The sequence below is a fragment of the Geotrypetes seraphini genome, chromosome 4 (genome assembly GCF_902459505.1).
Source record: "Geotrypetes seraphini chromosome 4, aGeoSer1.1, whole genome shotgun sequence".
Classification (NCBI taxonomy): Eukaryota; Metazoa; Chordata; class Amphibia; order Gymnophiona; family Dermophiidae; genus Geotrypetes; species Geotrypetes seraphini.
The window spans coordinates 247,174,243-247,198,244 of record NC_047087.1 but is presented as its reverse complement, the minus strand read 5'-3'; the positions used below and the strand labels follow the sequence as shown (position 1 = coordinate 247,198,244).

At 43.6% G+C, this 24,002-nt stretch overlaps 1 protein-coding gene across 2 annotated transcripts in view; it reads right to left on the bottom strand.

Annotated features, from left to right (window-relative positions):
* Positions 1 to 24,002, bottom strand: part of CCDC6 (coiled-coil domain containing 6) — a 119,361-nt gene that overhangs the window by 53,580 nt on the left and 41,779 nt on the right. For both annotated transcript variants that reach the window (XM_033942391.1, XM_033942390.1), the window contains exons 3-4: positions 11,911 to 12,039; positions 2,520 to 2,623 (exon numbers count right to left, since the gene is read on the bottom strand). In XM_033942391.1, coding sequence (XP_033798282.1) covers positions 2,520 to 2,623; positions 11,911 to 12,039 — 233 coding nt within the window. The remainder of the gene's footprint in view (positions 1 to 2,519; positions 2,624 to 11,910; positions 12,040 to 24,002) is intronic.

Here is a 24,002-nt window from a genome sequence, read left to right as displayed (position 1 = left end):
ACCCTTGTTTGTAGCTGAGGGCCGAGTCCTGGCGCCTCGCGGATGAAGACTGAGCAGAAGTATTCATTTAACAGTTGGGCTTTTTCCGAGTCCGCTTCTACATAATCTCCGTCTGGTTTCCTAAGACATACTATCCCGCCTGAGTTCTTATTTCTGTCACTGATATACCTGAAGAAGGATTTATCTCCTTTCTGGATGTTCTTCGCTAGAGACTCCTCCATGCGGAATTTGGCCTCCCTAACTGCTGTTTTGACGGCTTTTGACTTGGCCAGATAGACTTCCCTAGAGTCCTGTTTCCCTGATTGTTTGTAAGAGATGAATGCTTTTTTCTTCTCCTTGATGAGGTCTGAAATCTCCGCAGAGAACCACTGTGGCTTATTGTTCCTTTGCAGTTTACTTACTGATTTAACATAACGGTTTGTTGCTTCTTGTATGGTGGCTTTCAAAGTCGACCACATTTCTTCCATGTTATCGGTTTCTGCTTGGCTTTGTAGCGCCTGGTGAACGAAGTCTCCCATTTCTTTGAAGTTTGTGTCCTTGAATTTGAGGACCTTGGTCAGTGTGGTAGATTTAGTGAAACCTTTCCTGAGATTGAACCATACCATGTTGTGGTCACTGGAGGCCAATGTGTCGCCCACCGAGACCTCTGTGACACTTTCTCCATTGGTAAGTATCAGGTCCAGTATTGCCTGATCCCTTGTTGGTTCCAACACCAGTTGCCTGAGTCTTGCTCCCTTCATAGAGTTTAATAGCCTCCTGCTGCTGCCGGAAGCAGAGGAAAGCGTATCCCAATCCACATCAGGCATGTTGAAGTCACCTAACAATACTGTGTCCCCACGCAAGGTGATATTCTCTATATCTCCAATTAATTCCATATCTAGGTCATCCTGTTGTCTTGGGGGTCTGTATATTACGCCAAGATACAGGCATTTGTCCTTCCCTCTGGCCATATTTACCCAAAGGGATTCCCCAGTGTAGTGGACATCTGTGATTCTGGTGAACTTAATGTCATCTTTAGTATATAATGCTACACCTCCTCCCATTTTGCCCTCCCTGTCCCGGCGAAGCAAGTTGTAACCCGGTATGACCATGTCCCACCCGTGGGAGTCCGTGAGCCAGATCTCAGATATCGCCACCACATCCAGGTCGGCATTCCTCATTTCTGTTTCTAATTCCAGGATCTTGTTTCCCAGACTGTGGGCGTTTACGTACATAGCCCTCCTTGTTATATGTTTGTTACGTCTCAGTGGGGATGCTCCCGCTTGAGCTACTTGGACACCTTTAGCATTATTCGCATGTTTTGTACTTTCCCTAGACCCAGAGTTACAACGTGCACCTATCCCAGACTCCCCAGACCCAGAACTACAGTGTGTTCCTATCCCAGACTCGGAAATGTGTGTACCCTCTGGGGGTATTCCCGCTTGGGCTACTTGAACTCCTTTAGTACAATTTGCAATGTGTGTTCTCTCGCTGGACCCAGAATTACAATGTGTACTCCCCCTAGATCCAGAATTACAATGTGTACTCCCCTTAGACCCAGAATTACAATGTGACCCAGAATTATAATGTGAGCCAACCCCAGACTCGAAGTGTGTATACTCTCCCCTGACCCAGATCGGTGTTTACTTATCTTAGTCTCAAAAAAGTATTGGCAGCATAGCTAGCCAGGTAGGTTTTGTGCCCGTACCCTCCCCCAACTTACCTAGTTTAAAGCCCTGTGTAGTAGGCGGGCTTGACGGTGTCCAAGGACGTTCTTCCCTCTTCTGGTCAGGTGTAACCCGTCTGGTCCCTGTAGTCCTTGCAATGCCTCTCCATGGTGCAAGAACCCAAAGTTCATCTCCTTGCACCATCCCTGCAGCCAGTCGTTTGCCCACTGGATGCGATCCTCCCTGTCACTGCCCTTGCCCCTTACTGGGAGGATCGAGGAGAAGACCACCTCTAATTTTCTAGCAACAGATGGTCAGGCACCAGTTTAGTTCAGACCAGTTTATTAAGCATAGCCGTGCTCACATGGATTGTTTACACCACAGAGACACACAGGAACTATACAGAAGACATTTTATTGGGCTTCCAAACTATTTAAATTAAGCCTTTGGTGAATGCGAGAGGGGAGATGTTGGAACCTGTACTGCAATTATAAAGGTGACCACTACTGGTTCAACAATACAGTTAATCTGACATGGTTTTGGAACCAGGGGTGCCGGAAAATGGGTAGTGCACCTGTATTAGAAAAAAAGCAGTATGAACAAAATGAACTAACATTCTATGTCACGAGAGGTCTTAATTTAGATGTCATTTTGCTTTCTACTATTTGAATAAACACAACTATTTTATCATGCAAAACACAAATAAATTAAAAAAAATCATGATATTTGCTACCATAACCTTACTCCAGGCATACATCTTGAGTAGGGAGGGCATAAGCAACAGTCAAAGGCATATACAAAAGGAGAGGTGTTAAAGTGTAATAAGCTTGAAGTACTGCATCATTAATAATGTTTAAAATGGTCAAAACCAACCTTTTCTCAGCTTCCAGTTTATCCATCCGCTTCCAAAGACGGTTTACTAGGGCTTCTTGTTCTTGTTCTAAAGTATTTTCAAGGTCAATCTTCTCACGTCTTAGCTGGAAAGAAATATCTTATTGAAAAAGATGGAATCTCTTCAGTTATTAAGAAGTAGGGAAAGCATTCCGAGGCATAGGTTGGGAAATGCTTTCCACAGATTTATAGAAGGTGGTATTCGTACATTATATACTGACAAAGTAGGATTTTTTTTTTGTTTTGTTTTACTTTCTGCACCTGTTTATCTAGGCCTCTGTCTGAATTTAAAAAAAAAAAAATCAGCTGACAAAGTGGAGATATGTCTGTTTTACAATAAATCATTTTATGCAAGACTGAACACATCTGTATCTCTATATGGTAGACTGTGGTGCCCATGAAAGATAGAGGAATTTTTAGAACTTCATTCCAGCATAGCAAAGGAAAACTGAGGGTGCAGGATGGTGGGGCCTGACATAATAACCCAATTTGCTTAAATTATTACAAATCATTCTAGTAAAAATTATAACTAAAAAAGCAAACCAGCAGGAGTCAGCTTCTCAGCACTAAACAAAAGTGTTTATTTTATTTACAAAGATCAAAAGGCAGAGAAAGTTCTATTTGAAGGATGATGTGTTTATGAATTTGTCAGCCTATCTGATTCATCTCTGCCCTCTCTTCTCTCATTCAGGGAACTTTGGGCTAGATTCACTAAACTCACAGATCCGATTTGTTCGCGATCCGATCTGTGAGGTTGCCAGCTGCCCGATGCATGACACGATTGCATGCAAATGGGGGCGTTTGGAATCATGCCTCCAACCGACTGCACGATCGCTGAACAGCGATCCTGATGCATGTAGATGGTCTGTAGATGGTCTGTGCATGCTTACAGAGCTTTTGAGGTTTTTTTTTAACTTCATGAGCCACGGGTTAAAACTCACACTGCTCACACTGCTGGTAAGGGTAGGAGAGTTGGGGCAGAAAGCATGGCGGTGAGTCGGGGCAGAGAGCAGAGCAGGGCGGCAAGAGGAGAGTCGGGGCAGAAAGTATGGTGGCGAGTCGGGGCAGAAAGCATGGCGGCGAGTCGGGGCAGAAAGCATGGCGGCGAGTCGGGGCAGAGAGCAGAGCAGGGCGGCAAGAGGAGAATCAGGGCAGAGAGCAGGGCAGTCGGAAAGGACCTGAGCGACTGATCCTCAAGCAGTCACTTATTTTTTGATCGGCCAGCCCAGTCGGTGTCCCTCATTTTTTTTTTTATAAATTTAATAATAACAATATCAGATGATACCAAGGAAAAAAGGTTTCTAACACAAAGTTTAACAATAATTGTACAGCACAAAAAAATCCTTTTCAAGCCCACAATAATGGGGAGACATGCCACTTTACAACTAACAAAATTTAGGAAAACTAAGAAGTTGGTTCTTGATTCAAATGAATCACAACCATTTCCTACTAATTTGGACTCTAACATCCTACCATTTCCTCAGTAATGAATCATTTAAGGCAAAAGAAAAATAAAAAATAAACTCATTTTTGTTCTCGAGCTATTAGGAATTGTTGCAATTGAATAGGATCCCAAAATATAAATTCAATGTTCTGCTTCCTTAAATAACAACTGACGCTTCCGGGGAACATTCAATCTCCTCACATTAAACGTCATCCATCGCACCATACTAGAATACAGAAAAAAAAAATACCAAGCAATAGTCCCACACAGAGATCCCCAAGATAACAAACTAATACTCCAAAAACACCACTTAAATCCAAACTACTCACAACCCCTTCCAGAACCTCAAAATTCCCCCAATCCCCACCTCTCCCTCCCACCCCTCCAACCCCCCAACCCAACACCTCCCCCCTCCCCCCAAAACCCACCACTCAGAAGAACTTCCAGCTTAACCCCCTCCCCCCTTCACCCAGCCCAATATCCAAGGACCCCTTCATTCATACCAAACTAAACACAAAGTCCCCCTACCACACACAACTTTCCCAAACATTCTCCATAGTCTAACTTACCCGACCTCTTTCCACCTCTCACCCCAAGCCCGAGGAAACCAACCCACAAATTAACCTACAGAACCCCAGCCCCACTAAATAAAGCAAACCAAACGGCACTACCAACATACTGGCTCCATCACACACATTGAACCCCAAACAGTCCAAAATACATCAGGTGGGAAGAGTTGCTGTAGCTGCATCAGAATGGCGTTGAAGACGCTGACCACTCTTCTCCCCTCTCCACCATCTGGACTGACTCAATACCCTACTCCTCTGTGGTTGGGCAACAGTTGAGGGAATCTCCTCATTCGACCATATCTGTGCTTGTTGCAAAATTAACTTAGCCTCCTCAGGCATCGCCACTTTATGAACTTGATTCTGCAGAGGAAATGTTAGTCCAAACTGATAAGTACATTTATAGCGAATCTGATGAGCCATCAAGCACTTAGTGATATCCCAAAACTCCCGCCGCTTGCGTATAGTGAGAGCAGACATATCATCATACAACTCAACTTTCGTGCCTTCCCACTCAATATGGCCCAATTGCCTTGCTGCCGCAAGTACCTTTTCTTTTTAAAGAAAAATGATGAAAGCAAACAATAAGATCTCGCGGGCGATTCAGAAAAATCCCCTTAACTGCCCGATGAACCCTCTTAAACGCCATATTAGGGACGACAACAGTGGGTCAGCGGTTTGCAAAAATTTTCCACAAATGGCATGCATAACTTCCTCCAGTGGTTGCAAACTTGCTTGCTCTGGGACTCCACGGGCCCATAAGTTGTTACGACGGGCCCTATTTTCCATGTCCTCAGTCTTTAACAAAAGCTCTTCGTACTTTTCCTCAATTCCCTTGCATTGCTGTTGCAGATGTAGAATATCACCATCATGATCAATAACACGCTCCTCAAATTCGTTCAATTTCTGGTCCATATCCACCACAGTCTTTCGCAAGGCAGCCACATCGGTATGCAATTCCTTCTGCATCACCAGCATAGTATTTTTAAGGTCAGTAAACCAACCTTGAAGCTCCAGACAAGACACGGGCGCTTCCACCATAGTGGTACCCTTCACTGGTTGCAAACTCAACTCGCTGTGCTCACTCGATTGTCCGCTGCAGTGCCGCGACGAGCAGGCCGCATCCCCTGGTGCCATAGCTTGAAAAGCAAAAGTGTGCAAATCAGTCTGCAATTTTTTTGACACCGCAGTCATACCAAAGCCCAGTGGTAGAATTGGGACAGCAAACACCACCTGGAAAAGGTCCACCAAACGCTAAATATAAGCGAATAAATGCTGGGTGAAGAGGAGATCGTCTCTTACACTGCCATCACCCGGATGATGTCACCGAAGTCCCTAGATGGCATGTTTTGAGGCGAAGCGGCCTCTTTGATGTATTCACAGGCAGCGCTTCCCAGGCCCATTATTAGGCTTTCCACGGGAGACTGACAAAATCTGTGAATACTTGAACTGGAGGCTCCAAGGACCCCTGAAGGCCTCTGACTGGAGAGGTAGCATCTCCTCTGCCTCCACAAGCTTGTGTTTCACCCCTCATTGCATGCAGCCTCTGGACACCCTGAAGACCGGGCTTTTAGGTGTGCTAGCGGCTTGGAGGACTCAAGAGGGGCTAAGCCCGAAGCTCCAGCCCCTTCCTCTTGCACCCCACAGTACATGGAACATGGCCGACCCTCATCCGGCAAATTTGCACAAAAGAAAAATGCATGGATTAGAGGTGGATTGGCCTGGGGAATCCATTGCAGATTATCCCTAGGCAAAACAAAGCACTTGGAAAAATAAAATTGCTAAAAATTCAAGATGGCCACCACCAGAAAATTCATGCCAAGAAACGGCCTGTGGGAGCTAAACTGAAAAACAAAAAATGTTGAAAAGGGGGTTTGGAGGTAGGGAAACCTTTCTAACCCTAGAAACCATCAAATTTGGCTTTTTCAGACACCGATTTTCCCCTTAGGGAATAATGGGAGTACCCACTATGACTTCTGGTGCCTGTCAGCTTGCAGAATCCTGCCTGCAGGGAAAGGATTTCCATCTCAGAAAATGGCTGGTATAAATCCACCTCTGGAGGTCTTCTGATTGCCAGTCTGGTGTACCCTGACCTTGGACTCCCACCCCAAAAATCCATACAACATAGTAACATAGTAGATGACAGCAGATAAAGCCCTGAATGGTCCATCTAGTCTGCCCAACCTGATTCAATCTAAAAATTTGTTTTTTTGTGTTTTTTTTTTTTTTTTTTTTGGGGGGGGGTTCTTCTTCTCCTTAGCTATTTCTGGGCATGGATCTAAAGCTCTGCCCGGTACTGTTCTTAGGTACAAAATACTGAAGTCTCCGTCAAAGCTACATCTACACCCTCCCAGCCATTGAAGCCCTCCCCAGCCCATCCTCCCCCAAACAGCCATATACAGACACAGACCGTGTAAGTCTGCCCAGTACTGGCCTTAGTTCATCAATATTTACTATTATTTTCTGATTCTAGATCCTCTGTGTTCATCCCGTGCTTTTTCGAACTCCGTCACTGTTTTCCTCTCCACCACCTCTCTCAGGAGCGCATTCCAGGCATCCACCACTCTCTCCGTAAAGAAGAATTTCCTTACATTGCTCTTGAGTCTCCCACCCCTCAACCTCAAACTATGTCCTCTGGTTTTATCATTTTCCTTTCTCTGGAAAATATTTTGTTCTACGTTAATACCTTTCAAGTATTTGAACGTCTGAATCATTTCTCCCTTGTCCCTCCTTTCCTCTAAGGCAGTGGTTCTTAACCTGGGTTCGACCGAACCCCAGGGGTTCGGTGAGTCAGTCTCGCGGGTTCGGCGGAGGTCAAAACACACCTCCGATTCATATAGCGCTTCGGTCACGTTCAATCATCTATCAGTTATTCAGTGATTTTGATCAAGGCTGATCGTGTACTCGGTTTCTTGATCTATCAATCTGTAACTAACGCCTTATATACATCAATCAATTCCTGATCAAAATTTGTGATTTAACTGATAGATGATTGAACGTGACCGAAGCGCTTATGATTCGTGATGATACGCCCCGCTTGTCCATAATTGGCTGCAGGTGATCACGCAACATCGCTTGGCCTATCTGTGCTGCAGGGGATTTGATGCGCACAGTAGTCGAATTGTAACTATTGTGATGGTACGTCGTGTGATACCTATCTTAATATTTTAATCCCTTACTAACTATGTCGAGCAAAATACGAAAGTGGTCAGACGAATATGTACAATATGGATTCACATGTATAATGGAATGTGATGGGAGTCAGCGTCCTAATTGCATGATTTGCAATGTCAAGTTGAGTAATTCTAGTCTAGCTCCGGCAAAACTAAGGGAACACTTCCTTAAGCTGCTTGGAAATGGAAAATATAAGAACACAACGCTCGCTGAATTCAAGGTGAAGAGAGCAAGATTCGATGAAAAGGCTACTCTGCCTGTTCTCGGCTTTGTACCCATCAACAAACTGATCCTCACAGCATCGTACGAAGTTGCTTACCTGATCGCAAAGCAGGGCAAACCACACACCATTGGTGAAACACTCATAAAACCAGCTGTGTTGAAGATGGCGAATATCATGCTGGGAAAAGCAGCTGAAGTTCAGTTATCTGAAATTCCTCTTTCAAATGACATCATCAGCAACAGAATAGAGGACATGAGCAAAGACATCTTGGCTCAAGTAGTTGCAGATCTTATTTCAAGCCTGGCAAAATTCAGCCTTCAACTCGATGAGACCACAGACGTTTCCAATCTAAGCCAGCTTGCAGTATTCGTGCGCTATGTGAAAGACGACGTGATAAAGGAAGATTTTTTATTTTGTAAGCCTCTTACAACAACAACTAAGGCAACTGATGTGAAGAAACTTGTGGATGACTTCTTCAAAGACAACAATCTTTCGTGGGATATGGTTTCTGCAGTTTGTTCGGATGGAGCTCCAGCCATGCTCGGAAGAAAGTCTGGTTTTGGTGCACTAGTGAATGCCGATGCACCACACATCATTGTTATGCATTGCATTCTGCACAGGCATGCATTGGCAACAAAAACCTTGCCTCCAAAACTGGCAGAAGTTTTAAAAATTGTTGTGGAATGCGTGAACTATGTGCGAAATAATGCTCTGAAGCACCGCATCTTCAAGGAGCTGTGTAAAGAAATGGGATCTGAATTTGAAGTACTTCTGTACTATTCTAACGTTTGGTGGTTATCCCGGGGACAGGTGCTGAATTGTGTTTTTGCCATGCGTGTGGAATTAGCTCTGTTTTTGCAAGAGCAGCAACATTGTCATGCAGATTGCTTCAAAAATTCTGAGTTCATTCTCATTTTAGCGTACATGGCTGATATCTTTGCAGCTCTCAATCATCTCAATAAGCAGATGCAGGGTGGTGGAGTCAACATCATCGAAGCGGAAGAAAACCTGAAAGCTTTTCAAAAAAAGCTACCATTATGGAAATGAACAGAAAACGATAACTTCGCAAACTTTCCCCTGCTAGACAACTGTGTAAGTAAGATCGAAGATGTATCTGGAATCGGAGACATTTCTGTACCCGCGGAACTGAAGCAAACTATTGCCACGCACTTAGATGAGCTTGCAAAGTCTCTCGACGGATACTTCCCTACAAGAGAGTCATATCCAGCATGGGTGAGACAGCTGTTCACGTTTAGTGTTGAGACAACAGATGTCAATGATGAATACCTCGATGAAATCATTGAAATTCAGCAGAGCCAGGTTCAACAGCAACTCTTCAGAACAACAACGCTCTCAACGTTTTGGTGTCAACAATTGGTAACGTACCCTGTTATTGCTAAGAAAGCTCTGGAAATTTTCATACCGTTTGTTACAACATATCTTTGCGAGCAATCCTTTTCGAGGATGCTGGACATAAAAATGAAGAAAAGGAACAGACTTTGTTACGAAAATGACATGAGAGCGGCACTTGCCAAGGTAAAGCCGCGCATTTCTGAACTGGTCTCTGAAAGGCAACAGCAGAAGTCACACTGATTTGCAGTAAATTTCATTATTATGTTATTATTATTCGAAATATAGGAGAACTTTTTTGTTTTCAAAATTGATATTATTTTTTCCCTCACTGTATACCTATGTTTTGAATTTGTAAAAATCATATTTTATTTTTCCAATAAAGAAGGGTTCGGTGAACACGCATATGAAACTGGTGGGGTTCAGTACCTCCAACAAGGTTAAGAACCACTGCTCTAAGGTATACATATTCAGGGCTTCCAGTCTATCCTCTTACTTCATTTGTCGCAAACCTCTTATCATTTTCATCATCCTCCTCTGGACCGCTTCAAGCCTTTTTGCATCCTTCACCAGATACGGTCTCCAAAACTGAACATAATACGCCAAGTGGGGCCTCACCAACAACCTGTATAGGGGCATTAACACCTTTGTTCTTCTACTGGTTACGCCTCTCTTTATTCAGCCAAACATCCTTCTGGTAGCAGCCACCCCCTTGTCACACTGTTTTTTCACCTTTAGATCTTTGGACACTCACCTCAAGGTCCCTCTCCCCCATCTGTGCATATCAGCCTCTCCCCTCCCAGCATATACAGCTCCTTCCGATTATTAATCCCCAAAAGCAATACTCTGCATTTCTTTGCACTGAATTTTAGTTGCCAGATTTTAGACCATTCCTCTAACTTTTATAAATATTTTTTCATGTTTTCCACTCTCTCCTCTTTGTCTACTGTTACAAATCTTGGCATCATCTGCAAAAAGGCAAACTTTTTCTTCTAACCCTTCAGCAATGTCACTCACAAACCTATTGAACAAGATCGGCCTCAGCACCGAACCCTGAGGGACTCCACTACTCACCTTTCCTTCCTCCGAGCGATTTCCATTAACCACCACCTTTTGGCGTCTGTCCATCAACCATTTTGTAATCCAGTTCTCCACTTTGGGTCCTAACTTCATCCCTTCAAATTTGTTCAAGAGCCTCCTGTGAGGAACTGTGTCAAAGGCTTTGCTAAGTAAATTACATCTAGCATATGTCCTCGATCTAGTTCTCTGGTCACCCAATCAAAAAATTAAATTAGGTTCGTTTGGCATGATTTACCTTTAGTAAAGCCATGTTGCCTTGGATCCTGTAACCCATGTTGGGGGTAGAAAATTTGCAGCCTGCTCCCCGATACTAGAGGGTTGTTACACAGGGCCACCACAGCCTGCGTTCAATCTCTGATAAATCAGCAGGTAAGCAAGCACCCAGGGGAACAGAGCCAGAACTCCTGAACGGACACAAAGCAGTCGACTCCACAGATACTCAGCGTGAGATTGGCCTGTGAGCAGCAGTCCGCCCATGCAGGACTACATCTTTTCTTTGGCGGAGTAAGCCTGAGAAAGGGACCTCCGAGCACCGAAGCCACACAGGAAAACAGAAAACCGATGGCAAAAATGCCCAAAAATAAAAAATGAAAACAGATCAGATTTTCTGACTTTGTTTGCAGAAGGAAGAGGGAGCTGGTCTCCACTGCATAAGGAGGGGAGTTTAGAGTTTTAAGTGATACCCTTTTGCAAAGTTCATGACTACTTGGAAGCAAGAGCTATGGTACAGAATCCTATGTCTTTGCAACAGAATGACTCTTACAAATGATTCAAAACTGTTTACATTACAAATAAATGGGGAAAGCATGTGGATCATAAATCATGATTTACGGGCTTGGAAAGAATTCCTATATGTGTGGATGACTGGAAGATATGAGGGGGTGGTTTCAACAGAGCTGGTCAAAAACCTTCAACTGGTTTGGAAAAATGCAAAGCATGATAATATAGCAAACTATTTTATGTCACTGTCAGTTTTCAAATATGATGCTTTGGGACAAGATGCCACTATTCCAAGGCAACAGGCACTGCTGTGATTTTCCACCACTAAATGGCAGTACACATAACCAATAGTAGACTACATAATTTAGTTACTGGTGCCACTATCAAGATAGCTACATAGTTCAGACACTAGACTTCATAGTAAAATTTACAAACAAACACTTTTGAATCACTAATATCTTGCCCAGCTGGGAGGGAGAAGATATTTCTAAGCAGCCCACTATCTGGCCTTTTCAAGGTCCTGTAATGGTGTTGGATAGTAGCCCAGTTCACACATGCTTTCATCTTTCTATGCTGCCCACACAAAGGTATAAATTATTAATGCTAAAACATTCTAAACATTTTTTCATAAATCTTATTTTTTTCACATTTCATATAGTGGTATGTTCACAGAAATAATCAAATGGTAAACAAAAGTATACCAAAAATTCCAGTTTCTGTTCCTACAAATAGGAGAATGTACTCATGAATAATTTGAACCACACTGTGGCATATGGATTTCTTTTTATTTGCAAAAAAGTGAAGTAAACTATTTACCTGCTCCAATGTAAGCTGCTTTGAAATAGTGTCATTTTCCAGTTTTTTTATTTTCTTCATCAGTTTGTTCACTTGAAATTCCTGTTCTTGCTCTAAATGTTGCTCAAGCTCAGCCTTCTCATGCTGTAACTGAAGAGATTTACAAGAAAAGGATCGGAAGAAAACCAGATCAGTTTGGAACAAAAGAAAATGGTGATAATGCCTCCAGGATGAACAGAGGCTAGTTTGCCATTATTCTCAAAATGATACTACATATTTGAATTACTCTAAATCAGCAGCTGTATATCAACCAAAAACTAAGGGCTCCTTTTACAAAGGTGCATTAGGGCCTTAGCACGCGCTAAATTGCTGTGCGCACTAGCCGCTACCACCTCCTTTTAAGCAGGGCTAGGGCTAAAGCGCGCGTTAAGCTTGTACGTGTGCTAAAAACATTAGTGCACCTTAGTAAAAGGAGCCCTAAGGCTCTGAAATCTAGAAGTATGACCACCACATAGGAAAGGCAAATACAGTGCATCGGAACAAGACATATGATTATCACCAAACAGTAAAACTTGTGATTCTAAATGGTAGGTGGTTTCATTCTAAATAAGTTTTATATGTACACATATATATAAGCACACATACAATCATGTGATAAAATTAGGACACCCCATGAAATATTCAGTTCTTTGTTAAGAAATGTTCACATATTAATGTCGAATCTTTTTTAAAAATTTATCTCTGGAAAATAAAGTGAGGTAATTGCAGGTAAACAACAAAAATTTTCCTTGATTTACTCCTGAAACAAAAGATAGCCACAAAAATGTGTAATCTAACTGAGGAATAAATTAGGAGACCCCCCCCCCCCCCACATATCCTCCCACTTAAAGTGGTTCAAATCACACACAGGTGTATCACATCAGGTGCACATGATTAGAGTGTTACTCAGCATTTTGAAGAAGGTTTGCCCTACTTAAACCTCAGACATTTAGTTTGGTGTGCTCATCTAAGTTTCTAAGTGTACCTAAAAAATTTTTATACCTCCTAATCAGACTTCTAGGCGTTGCACATCAATAAAAAGGATTATAGAAAATAAATTTAAAATTAAAACAAAGTATTAGAATTAGTAAGAAGAAACATCACTAGGGAGTGTTAATACAACAAGCAGTTAAAACAAGACGAATGCTGGCAAAAGGGAAGTGGGGTAAAACTACAATAATGAGAGAAAAGAGAACTAAAAGGGACAAACATGAGGTAGGGAAAGAACATGGTTTAGGTATCATGTTGTCCTTATAAGGACAGTTATAGTCCAAAAGCGTTGGTAAACAGAAACGTTTTTAGTTTTGATTTGAATTGATTTAGAGTAGTTTCTTCTCGTAAGTAATTCAGTGTGGAGTTCCAGAGGGAGGGTGCGGTGACGGAAAATATATTAGATCGCATGGTATTAATATGTTTTAAAGAAGGAATAGTGAGGAGATTATGTGTAACCGAGCGAAGGGATTTAATTGGAGTATAAGGAATGAGAAGCCTGTTGATGAATTTTGGCTGGTTGCTAGAGTGAGTTTTGAACATTAGTAGTAAGATTTTATAGGTGATTCTATGCTCTACTGGTAACCAGTGAGCTTTGATTAATAGGAGGGTGACGTGATCGTACTTTTTAGCATTGAAAATAATTTTAATTGATGTGTTCTGCACAATCTGAAGCCACCTTATTTCTTTTTTTTTGTTATGCCTTTTTAAAGGGCATTGCAGTAATCAATGCAAGAGATCACCAGTGAGTGAATCAAGGTATTCATGGATGAAGGTTTGAGAAATTTAGAAAGAGAGCAAATCATTCTTAGTCAATGAAAACATTTCTTTACCATGGTACTGATATGAGCATGATAGCTGAATTTACTGTCAAGAATAATTCCTAACCAGTGGCATACCTAGGGTATGTGGCACCCGGGGCCCATCATTTTTTGACACCCCCCCCCCCCCATGTAAAAAAATATTTTTTGTAATGACCATGAAACGGAATAAATGGTCAGAATAGAAACAGGCAGTGAAAATTTTCTTATATTCCAAACATAACATAACATAAATTATGTCTGAATTGTCATGACATCAGAAGTACATATGGAGTAGTTGCAGGTGATGCTTGGGACAGTTCTGATTGTGTTAGTTCGGTTTTATGTGTTTTTTGAATAGAAGGGTTTTTATTTCTTTTTGAAGGTTTTGCAGTATGTGGTCGATGTCAATTGGTTGTAGGGTTGGGGGTTGAGTGTTGCAGCTCGAATGGCTAGGAGGTTGTCGAACAGTTTTTTTCTTTTGACGTTTTTGGTTGGAGGGTGTGTGAATGGTGCATGAGTTCTCCTATGTCTGTTTGAAGTGGATTGAATTATTTAGCTGAAGAAATTAGTTACCCCCTCATCCCACACACATTAATTCTCTTCCATTTTTGTTCCCATTATAAAAAACACTGATAAGTTCCCAGAAAAAAAATACATTAAAATAAGTGAAAACAAAGGCCCCTACAGATGAGAACATAACATAAGAATAGCCTAACTGGGTCAGACCAATGGTCCATCATGCCCAGTAGCCCATTCTCATGGTAGCCAATCCAGGATACTAATACCTGGTCAAAACCCAAAGAGTAGCAACATTCCATGCTACCGATCCAGGGCAAGCAGACACTTCCCCCATGTCTTAATAACAGATTATGGACTTTTCCTCCAGGAATTTGTCCAAATCTTTCTTAAAACCAGCTACACTATCTGCTTTTACCATAACTTCTGGCCACTTCATTTTTAAGTTTAGATCTTTCCTTTCAAACAGAGACCTTGCTAGATGTCAAATACAGCACAAGGTAACTGCACATGGACTTAGCTGTGCAGGAAATGTGAATCTCCTCATACACCCACCATATAGTGCAAAAATGTGCAAAGGTCTGTTTTTTTCTTTCGATCACTACATAGCCTAATGCCACACAAGCAGCGCTGTTACAAGCATATTCTGTAGGTCAATGCTAAGGATAACAAAGTTTCCTTCCTTGGACCAGAAGGAGATACTGATAAACCACTGGAAGAGATCCCAACACAACACCCAAAGACCCACTCTGTGTGTGAACCAATTGAGTGGAGTGGACTAACTGGGGGGTGGAAAAGGGCCCGGAGTTTGCTCAGCAGAATTTCCCAGACCACCTCTTCCTCTCAACACATTGACACGCTGCCACCACCACCACTAGAAACACTCACTGGGTAGGCCAGCTATGCTATAAACTTTATAAAACACATTATTATATTTTCTTATAAAGCACATATTTTAACTGAACTCTCTGACATCCTCAGCCTTTCCATTCACAAAAATAGAAGGAAGAAAAGTTCCCATTTCCTGCTGTTTCATGTCCCCGGCCTATACAATATTTTTTTTCTGCAGACCCTTCAAAAGTCTGACCAAATCCTCGTTTCACTTGCATTATAAAGTACTGAGGATGCCATCTCTCCCCAATCCCAGGTCCTAAAGTCTAAGACAGTAGCGCAAACTAATGCTGCCAGATTCAGGAAAAAAAATTTTGATTCGATTCAGCCTATTGAATTGGTTTTTCAATTCGATTTTCCTGCCCAGTTGGGTGATTTTTTTTCAAAACTCCTGGTGGGTTTTATAGCTTTTTCACCCCCTTTGGCTTCTCCTAACCACACTGGCGCTGTGGTGTAAATAAAATAAAGAAACAAAAAGGACTTTTCTTCTCTCTGTTAAATCCTAGCTCACGTTTGCAGTCCAACACCAGCTCTGTCAGGATACACATCTCAAATCTGACATATTATAATCACAAAACAGAAAATAAAATTAATTTTTCTACCTTTTGTTGTTTGGTTATATTTCAAATCTTGTTGGTCCAAGGCTCTGGTTTTCTTCTGATAACTTGCTTGCCAGGGTCTCCTTTTTCTTCTTTCTGCGTGCTAACCATCCATCTGCCAACTCTGTCCTCCCTTTCCATTTCCCTTCCCTCCCCAGGAAGTCTGGTATCTTTCCTTTTTTTCATCTCCCTCCACAGATCCACCTTTTCTTAACTACCCTTTCATCCGGCATCTCTCCCTCCTTCCCCACCACCCCAGAGTCCACCATCTCTCCCTTTCTTTTCCCAATTACCCTCCTATCCAGTATCTCTATCCCTCCTCCACACCATCCCTTGTGTCCAATTTCTCTCCCTTTCAGTTCCTTCCCTCCCTAAATCCCATGGTCCATCATTTCTCTCCCTCTCCTCTATTTTCAGACCCATTATTTCTTCATCCCCCCCCAAAGTTTGGCATATGCACGTCTCTTTGAACACCCCCTTCCCTCCGTGTACTTCTAAACCAGGGTCCCCCCCAAAGGCCTGTCCCCCCTTAAAGGTCTGCCTGTCCCCCCTTGAAGGCCTGCACCCCCCTTGAAGGCCTGTCCCACCCCCTTGTAGGCCTGTCCCCCCCCTTGAAGGCCTGTCCCTCCCCCTTGTAGGCCTGTCCTCCCACCTTGAAGACCTGCCTGCCTGTCCCCCCCTTGAAGGCCTGTCCCCCCTTGAAGGTCTGCACCCCCCCCAAAGGCCTGCACCCCCCTGAAGGCTTGTCCACCCCTTGAAGGCCTGTCCCACCCCCTTGTAGGCCTGTCCCCTCCCCTTGTAGGCCTGTCCCCCCCTTGAAGGCCTGCCTGCCTGTCCCCCCCTTGAAGGCCTGTCCCCCCTTGAAGGCCTGCACCCCCCTGAAGGCCTGTCCCACCCCCTTGTAGGCCTGCCCACCCCCTTGTAGACCTGTCCCCCCTTGTAGACCTGTCTCCCCTTGAAGGCCTGCCTGCCCCCCCTTGAAGGCCTGTCCCTCCCCCTTGAAGGTCTGCACACCCCCCCGAAGGCCTGTCCCCCCCCTTGAAGGCCTGCCTGCCTGTCACCCCCTCCCCCTTGAATGCCTGCCTGCCTGCCCACCTGCCCCACCCTGAAGGACCGCTCGCCCCCCTGGCCTCCCCGCACCACCTATGAAGCAGCACTACCTATGCTCCCGGCCTTGCCGTTCAGTCCCCACCACCCTCGAAGGACCGCTCGCCCCACTGACCTTCCTGCACCACCTATGAAGCAGCCGCAGCAGGATCGCGACGTCAGCTATCCCTGCGCTGCTTCCTGCGCCGCGTTCCCGCCCCTCCTCTGACATCAGAGGAGGGGCGGGACCACGGCACAGGAAGCAGCGCCCAAGGAGCTCAGGGATAGCTGACCTCGCGATCCTGCTGCTTGCTGCTTCACAGGTGGTGCAGGAAGGTCAGTGGGGCGAGCGGTCTTTCGGGGGTGTGGGGGGACTGAACGGCAAGGCCGGGAGCACCCCTTCAGGGCTGGCACCCGTGGCGGACCGCCCCTCCCGCGGTACGCCACTGCTCCTAACAATTTTAAAGTTGGTACAATTTGAATTGGGGAAGAATCTAATTTGAGGGGGGTCTACAATAGTGCTGCCTGATTCACTTTGGGTGAATCGATTCCTTTTTTTAAAAAAAACGGCCTCCCAATTCGGTGACTAACCCTCCTCCCTGTGCCTTCAGGTCTTCTAAAGCAGTGCCTCTTGCTGGCCATCCACTGCCGCTGTTGCTCCTGCTTTAGGGGGCGATGGTCAGTCGGGAATTGCTGCAGTGTCCTCCAGCTTCCCTCCTGGACTCCCGCTCTTACCTAAATTACCACAGCCTGCAGAGAGGATCGCCAGTGCTGTAGCAATCCTTGCAGGCTGCCATCGTCCTGAGCAGCACGTTCCCTCTGCCGCGATCCTACCCCTGCCCTAGCATGATTTTCAGGGTAGGTCTTAATATAAGCCCTACCCCTGAAAATAAGCCTAGTCGCCGGCAGCAATAGCGCTTCCCTCCACGCACCTCACCCCCGCCGACCCATCTCTCCCTCCCATCCGAACCGCGAGACAAGAATACCTTATAACAGCATTGGCAGTAATCTATACAGGCTGCTTTGTGGCCTATCTCCTGGGCGTTCCTCTGCCGCATCACTGATGTCATCAGCAATGCGGCAGAGTAACGCCCGGGAGATAGAAGGCTGTGAAGTAGCCTGTGTAGAATGCTGCCAACGCTGTTATAAGGTATTCCTGTCTCATGGTTCGGATGGGAGGGAGAGATGGGTCAGTGGGGTAGGGGGTGTGCGGCGGCAGGCGATGGGGGATAGAAAGATGCTACACGGGGGATGGGAGGAAGGAAAGGACAGAAGCTGCAAGGGTTCTGCTGCACAGGGGGATGGGTGAGAGGGGAGGAAAGATGCTGCACATGTGAGGGAGAGAAAGGAAATAGGAAAAATTGGGGTGGAGGAGAGGAAGGGAGAGATGATCATTACATGAAAAAAATAAGGCATTCTCGAAAATAGGACCTAATGCCTTTTTTGGGCCCCAAATTAATGTAAGACAGTGTCTTATTTTCAGGGAAACAAGGTAGTTTAATCTATAGCCTTCAAATATTTAACACACATCAAACAAATCGTTATACTGTTCAAGTGCTCAAAACCCTCTCTTATTATTCTTACATATTAAAGTGAAACCATTGCTGCAGTGGAATCATCAGTTGCTCATCAATTTAATTTCTAAAGAGAGACTGTAAAAACTAAATTAATGCTATGCATTTTTATTGCTAAAAAGCACTAAATTGAATTCTTACTGTGATCAGATTAATACTTGGTGCTTACTTAATCTATCCATAGACATCACTTCTTCCATAAGTAATTTCTTGTAGCACTGATTTACAACAATGATATAGAAACCTATCTGAATATAAACAGAGGTAACCTTTCCCCCCCAAAAAAAAAAAAAACCAAAGAGAGGGAAAAAAGGTGACTCGGATATAAACTGAACTAGCAGCAGTTTCACAAGGTTACTGTGGGAACTCGTATCAGCCATTTTGAATAGTGAGACAGCACGGGACAGGCCCTGGCTCATCAATGGACAAGTAAGAGTTTATGGTAGGCAGAGGGAGAGGCCTGAGATAGGTCCATGTTGGTTTTATCATTCTGTCTGTGAGAAATTCCCTAAACTCTATTTGTCCTGTTTGTCTTAATTAGATTTTAAGCTCTATTAAACAGGGATTGTCTCTCACATGTTTAATATACATTGCTGTGTACATTTAGCAGCACAATAGAAATGCTAAGTAGTAAGACTTGAATATAAACAGACACCCACATTTTTGGAAAATTTTTTGGGGCCAAAAATCTAGGGATCTCTTAAGGAGAAGAGGAGAGAGTGGATAGGCAGACTGGATGGGCCATTTGGCCTTTATCTGCCATTAAATTTCTATGTCCAAAAACACCCCCCGAAGGGCTACAACAAACATAAGTAGCTACACATCAACTCAAACTAAGCAAATTATGAAGCATTATTTATAAGTACTGATGGAGGATGCAAAAGAGCAATGTCACCCTTAGCCACTCACTCCTACCCAACTAGAAATCTTGGATTAATCTAGCAGAATTCATGAAGTTAAGCAAGCAGGTAAAACTAAATTTTATCTTCCTTTTTTACCCTGCTAGACCAGTCCAGACCAATGGAATGCACAAAAGTTTTAACCCTCAGAGGAGGGCAGGGCCCCATCTACCAAAAATTTGTCAGACACTGTCATGTTAGGCGGAAACATCAATTCCATAGATCTTCACAAAGTTGTGCAACAACCACCATATCACTGATTAAAGATGTCTTCTGACATGATCAATCTGGTCGTCACCCAAGAAGTTGCCCAAAACCTCGCAGAATGAGCCCAGATGCCTTCTGGAAACCTTTTGTTACTGAGATATACCAACTAGCGAATGACACGGGGAAAAATCTGTCCCCATCCCCACAGGAACTCAATTTCCCTGTCCTGTCTCTGTGAGTTTGTCGTTGTCGCTGCCCCATTCCTGTAAGCTCTGCCTTATCCACATAAGCCTCAAACACTTATGATTTTAAAGTGTTTGAGTCTTGTGCAGATGAAGATGGAGCTAGAGAACGACACAGTGACTGTTACCCACAGGACGGGGTGGAAAAAACACCTGGTAGCTGCGGGAACAGGGACAAGGTTATTCACTGCACTGTGGAGCAGTGAATGGCCTTGTCCCCCCAGTAAAGTATCTGCCGTGCGTTGCCTCTCTTCCCACCCTTGACTAAAAATCTCTTCCTTCCTTCCCACCCCATTTCTAGTCTTGGTCACTCTCTCTTCCTCTCTATCACCCCCCAACCCTACACTTGTGGATCTAGCATCCATGTCCTCTCACCCCACTAACCACCTCTCTTGCTTGAACCTTGAATCTCTTCCCCTTCCCATGGTCTGGCATCTCTCTTTCTCTCTCTTTCTCTCTACGATCAAGCATCTCTTCCTTCTCACCCACCTCTTTCTGGCCTGGGTTTCCTTCTCACCCCCTTTCCCTCTACTTACTGGTCCATCATCCATGTCCCGTCCTCTCTCCTTGCATATTTAGCATCCTCCCACCTCTTGCAGTCCAGGATCCATGTTCCCTCCTCTTCCTCCCTCTTCCCCATGAGTGTAATATTCATGTTCCCTCCTCCCCCCTCCCAAATCTGGCCTCTCTCCAACCAACCGACTGCCACCCACTCTGTGAAATCCGACCTGCGGGCCTCCCAGAGCAGCAGTAGCAGCCAGCCGGCAGAGGCAGCGCTGCCAGAGCCTTTCCCCTGCCACATCATCCATCTACAGCAGTGGTCTCAAACTCAAACCCTTTGCAGGGCCACATTTTGAATTTGTAGGTACTTGGAGGGCCTCAGAAAAAATAGTTACTGTTTTATTAAAGAAATGAAAATTTTGTATGAGGTAAAACTCTTTATAGTTTATAAATCTTTTCTTTTGGCTAAGTCTTAATAATAATATTGTAATTTATAGCTAGAGACATATGATCAAGAAACTGTTTTATTTTACTTTTGTGTTTATGATAAACATACCGAGGGCCTCAAAATAGTACCTGCGGGCCGCGAGTTTGAGACCACTGATCTATAGGAAGTGAAAGAAAGGCCCCCCACAAGCTGCCTGTTCACAACGTTGCCTCTGCTGGTCGGCTGCTGACACTGCTATTTTAAATCTTTGGGAGGCTGCAGGCATATCAGTTCTCACAGCTTGGGGGGGGAGGGGGATGTCAGTTAGAGGGAGAAGAATCAAACTCGCATGGGGTGGGGGAGGAGGAGGAGGGGAAAGGACGGGTACAGGGGCAGAATGGAAAGTTTGTGTAGAATTCTGCGCAAATTCATCACTGCATAGTCGCACAGAATTCCATCAGGAGCCTGTGACTTCATATTATAGCTCTGGGGGAATTTTGCATAGAAAAAATACAAATTAAGGGCAACAAATGAAAAATTGTGAACAGTATTTGAAAATTGTGCAGATTAACCTCAAGAAAATGTAAATCATCTTTCATGTTTTTATATGGATTTTAAATTATGCAATTTCTAATATTTTGTGCAGAATTTCCTTTAAAGTGTATACTGTAAAAGGGTAAAGATGATTCTTCCACCTTTTCTCTTTCTCAGCTCAAACCTCTCTAGTTCTGTTCTCTCCCCCCCTTCCACTCTAATCTATTCTACCTCCCCAGGTGAGGTCTAAACCTATTTATCCCCCTCTGCTGTCTCGCTGAGCCTGATCCTCTTTCTATTCTGCCCCTGCTCTCCTCCACCTCAGATACAATGCCTTCTGAATGTTCTCTTCCCTAGCACATATCCTTCAGGCTATGGTTCCACTCATCCATGCTCCGACTTGCTTTCTGTTCCTCCTTAACAACCAGGGCTTGACTATGAAGAACCAGGTTTCTTTACTCTTTGGAAGCTTCGGTCCGTTAGGGCATATTTTGATGTTTCATCATTTAAGCAGGGGTGTCCAACCTGCGGTCCAAGAGCCGCATGCGGCCCTGTGAAGTATTTTGTGCAGCCCTGGTCGAGGGCAATGAAGTGTTTTCCTCTACTACCCCCGGGTGTTTACTGACTTGCCGGCTCCCTCCTCTGTCTTGCTGCAGCATTTGCGCGTTTGTGTGGCCCCAGAAACATTTTTTTCGGCCAATGCAGCCCAGGGAAGCCAAAAGGTTGGACACCCCTGATTTAGAGTTTTAGAACAGTCTCTTATACTAAGCCAGCTTGATTACTGCAATACTGTCTATTTGGCAATTTCCCAGAAGAATATGCAACGATTGCGAATAGTACAAAATGCGGCGGTCAGGCTGATTTTTAGGTTAAAGAAATATGATCACGCAACATCCTCCTATCAAGTACTGCATTGGCTGCCAATGGAGGCAGGGGTGAAGTTTAAGTTTGGCTGCTTCTGTTTTACGGCTTTGGTTGGTTTAGCTCCCAAATATATAATTGAGCTTTTCTCTTTTGCAACCAACAGACAGAAGAGAAACTCACATCTGAATTTTGTTTTTCTGCCTGTTAGAGGATGTAAACTTAAAAAAATTATCAAAATCTTTTTTCATATAAAGCAGCGTTATGGGGTAAGAATTTAGAACAATTGCTTTTGCTTACTGACACTTATGGGGAATTTAGGAGACATCTAAAAACATATCTGTTTTCAAAGTATTTAGGCAGCTAATTTGTAAAAATTTTATTATGCACTATTTTGATCATTTTAGTGTTTCTAATTATTGGCTTTTAACTTTTTTAGTTCTATTCAACTTCTTTTATTGTGGGTTTTTTTTTTTTTTAACTATTGTAAACCGCATAAAACTTTACGGTCTTGCGGTATATATACTGATTATTATTATTACTAGTGTTTCCTAACTCCAAAATTCCCGCCATCTCTTACTCACTGCCTGCACCCCTTAGCCCTAGGCCCAATCTCCACTAGTTTTTCACCTCCTTACACTCCTTCCCTCATACCCTCTCACAATTTGATCCCCTCCATTGCCCCCCCAAAATCCAAATGCAGCTTTTTACATTTGAATATAGACTGACAGGTGTCAAAGGCCTATGTCCTCCCACCTGTCTGACAAATACTCTCGACCTACCTCAACCTACTACGCCTACGTAGCCAATAGACATGGCCTGCCTCCCTCTACCTGTGCAACTGACATATAAGGCCTGCCTCAGCCTCTCTTCACATTGGGCCAGGCATTTTCACCAGCAATGCAGGTACTCCATCATGTAGAAAAATTCTACAAGTATGAAAATTCTGTGCAGAATTCTCCCAGGAATAATAACTACAACATAAGCTCACCCACAACTATTACATCTCCATGTGAAACTAGGGAGCCCTCAATCAACATGCAGACTTATCTCCTTTCATACTAAGAAATATTTACAGCAGCATAGGAACAAATGAAGAAAATGTTTACATACACATGTATGTTGTCATCCTTTAAAAATGGAACCTCCCTTAGGTCTATTCCTTTGTCAGCATTTCAAACCTTTTCTTCCAAAATCACTGCTGGTCAGTTTAACAAACAGCTCATGAACCAACTGAGCATAATAAAATGACTTGTGTCATTCCACACCAAATGTACAAATTTTCAGAATGATCCCCACCTTACTATCTCCAATTTTAATTAAACTTGGCCCTGCAAAGTTTCAACCTCGAAAACATGAAATTCATGTAGTAAGAAGTAGAGGCTTTAAAATTTTGTGTGTCGTACGAAACAAATGGGCAACTTCAAGGACCTCCTGTACACAAAGTATTGCTAACATCAGCCTGATATTTAATCTATATGTACAACTTTATGTACTTAATAAGCTTTTATAGTTTCAAAAGTCTAAGCTAACCCCCTCTTTTACTTTGTGTTTTTAGCGTGCACAGAAAAGTAGCTCACACTAACCCCGCGCTACGCAGCTAAAACTAACGCCTAGCGCGCAGGGCAATTCTGCGCGCGCTAAAAACGCTATCGCAGCGTAGTAAAAGGAGCTCAATGCTAAAGTTGGCCAAAAATTCAATTTGCTAATTTTTGGCTTCATCTTTAGGGTGCCATAGACTTGTAACAAATTTAAATGTTTTCTTCTCGCTTGGTACTCCTGCTCAACTACTGATTGTTATCCATCTATGAAAATTTAAAGGTCTGCTTTCATTTATTTGCAAAGATATTGAAAGTCAAACAGAGCAGCAAAAATATTAATAGCAAATTTTACCCATTTTTAAAGCTTGTATTTCAGTTTTAACACCAGCAATCACTTTGGTTC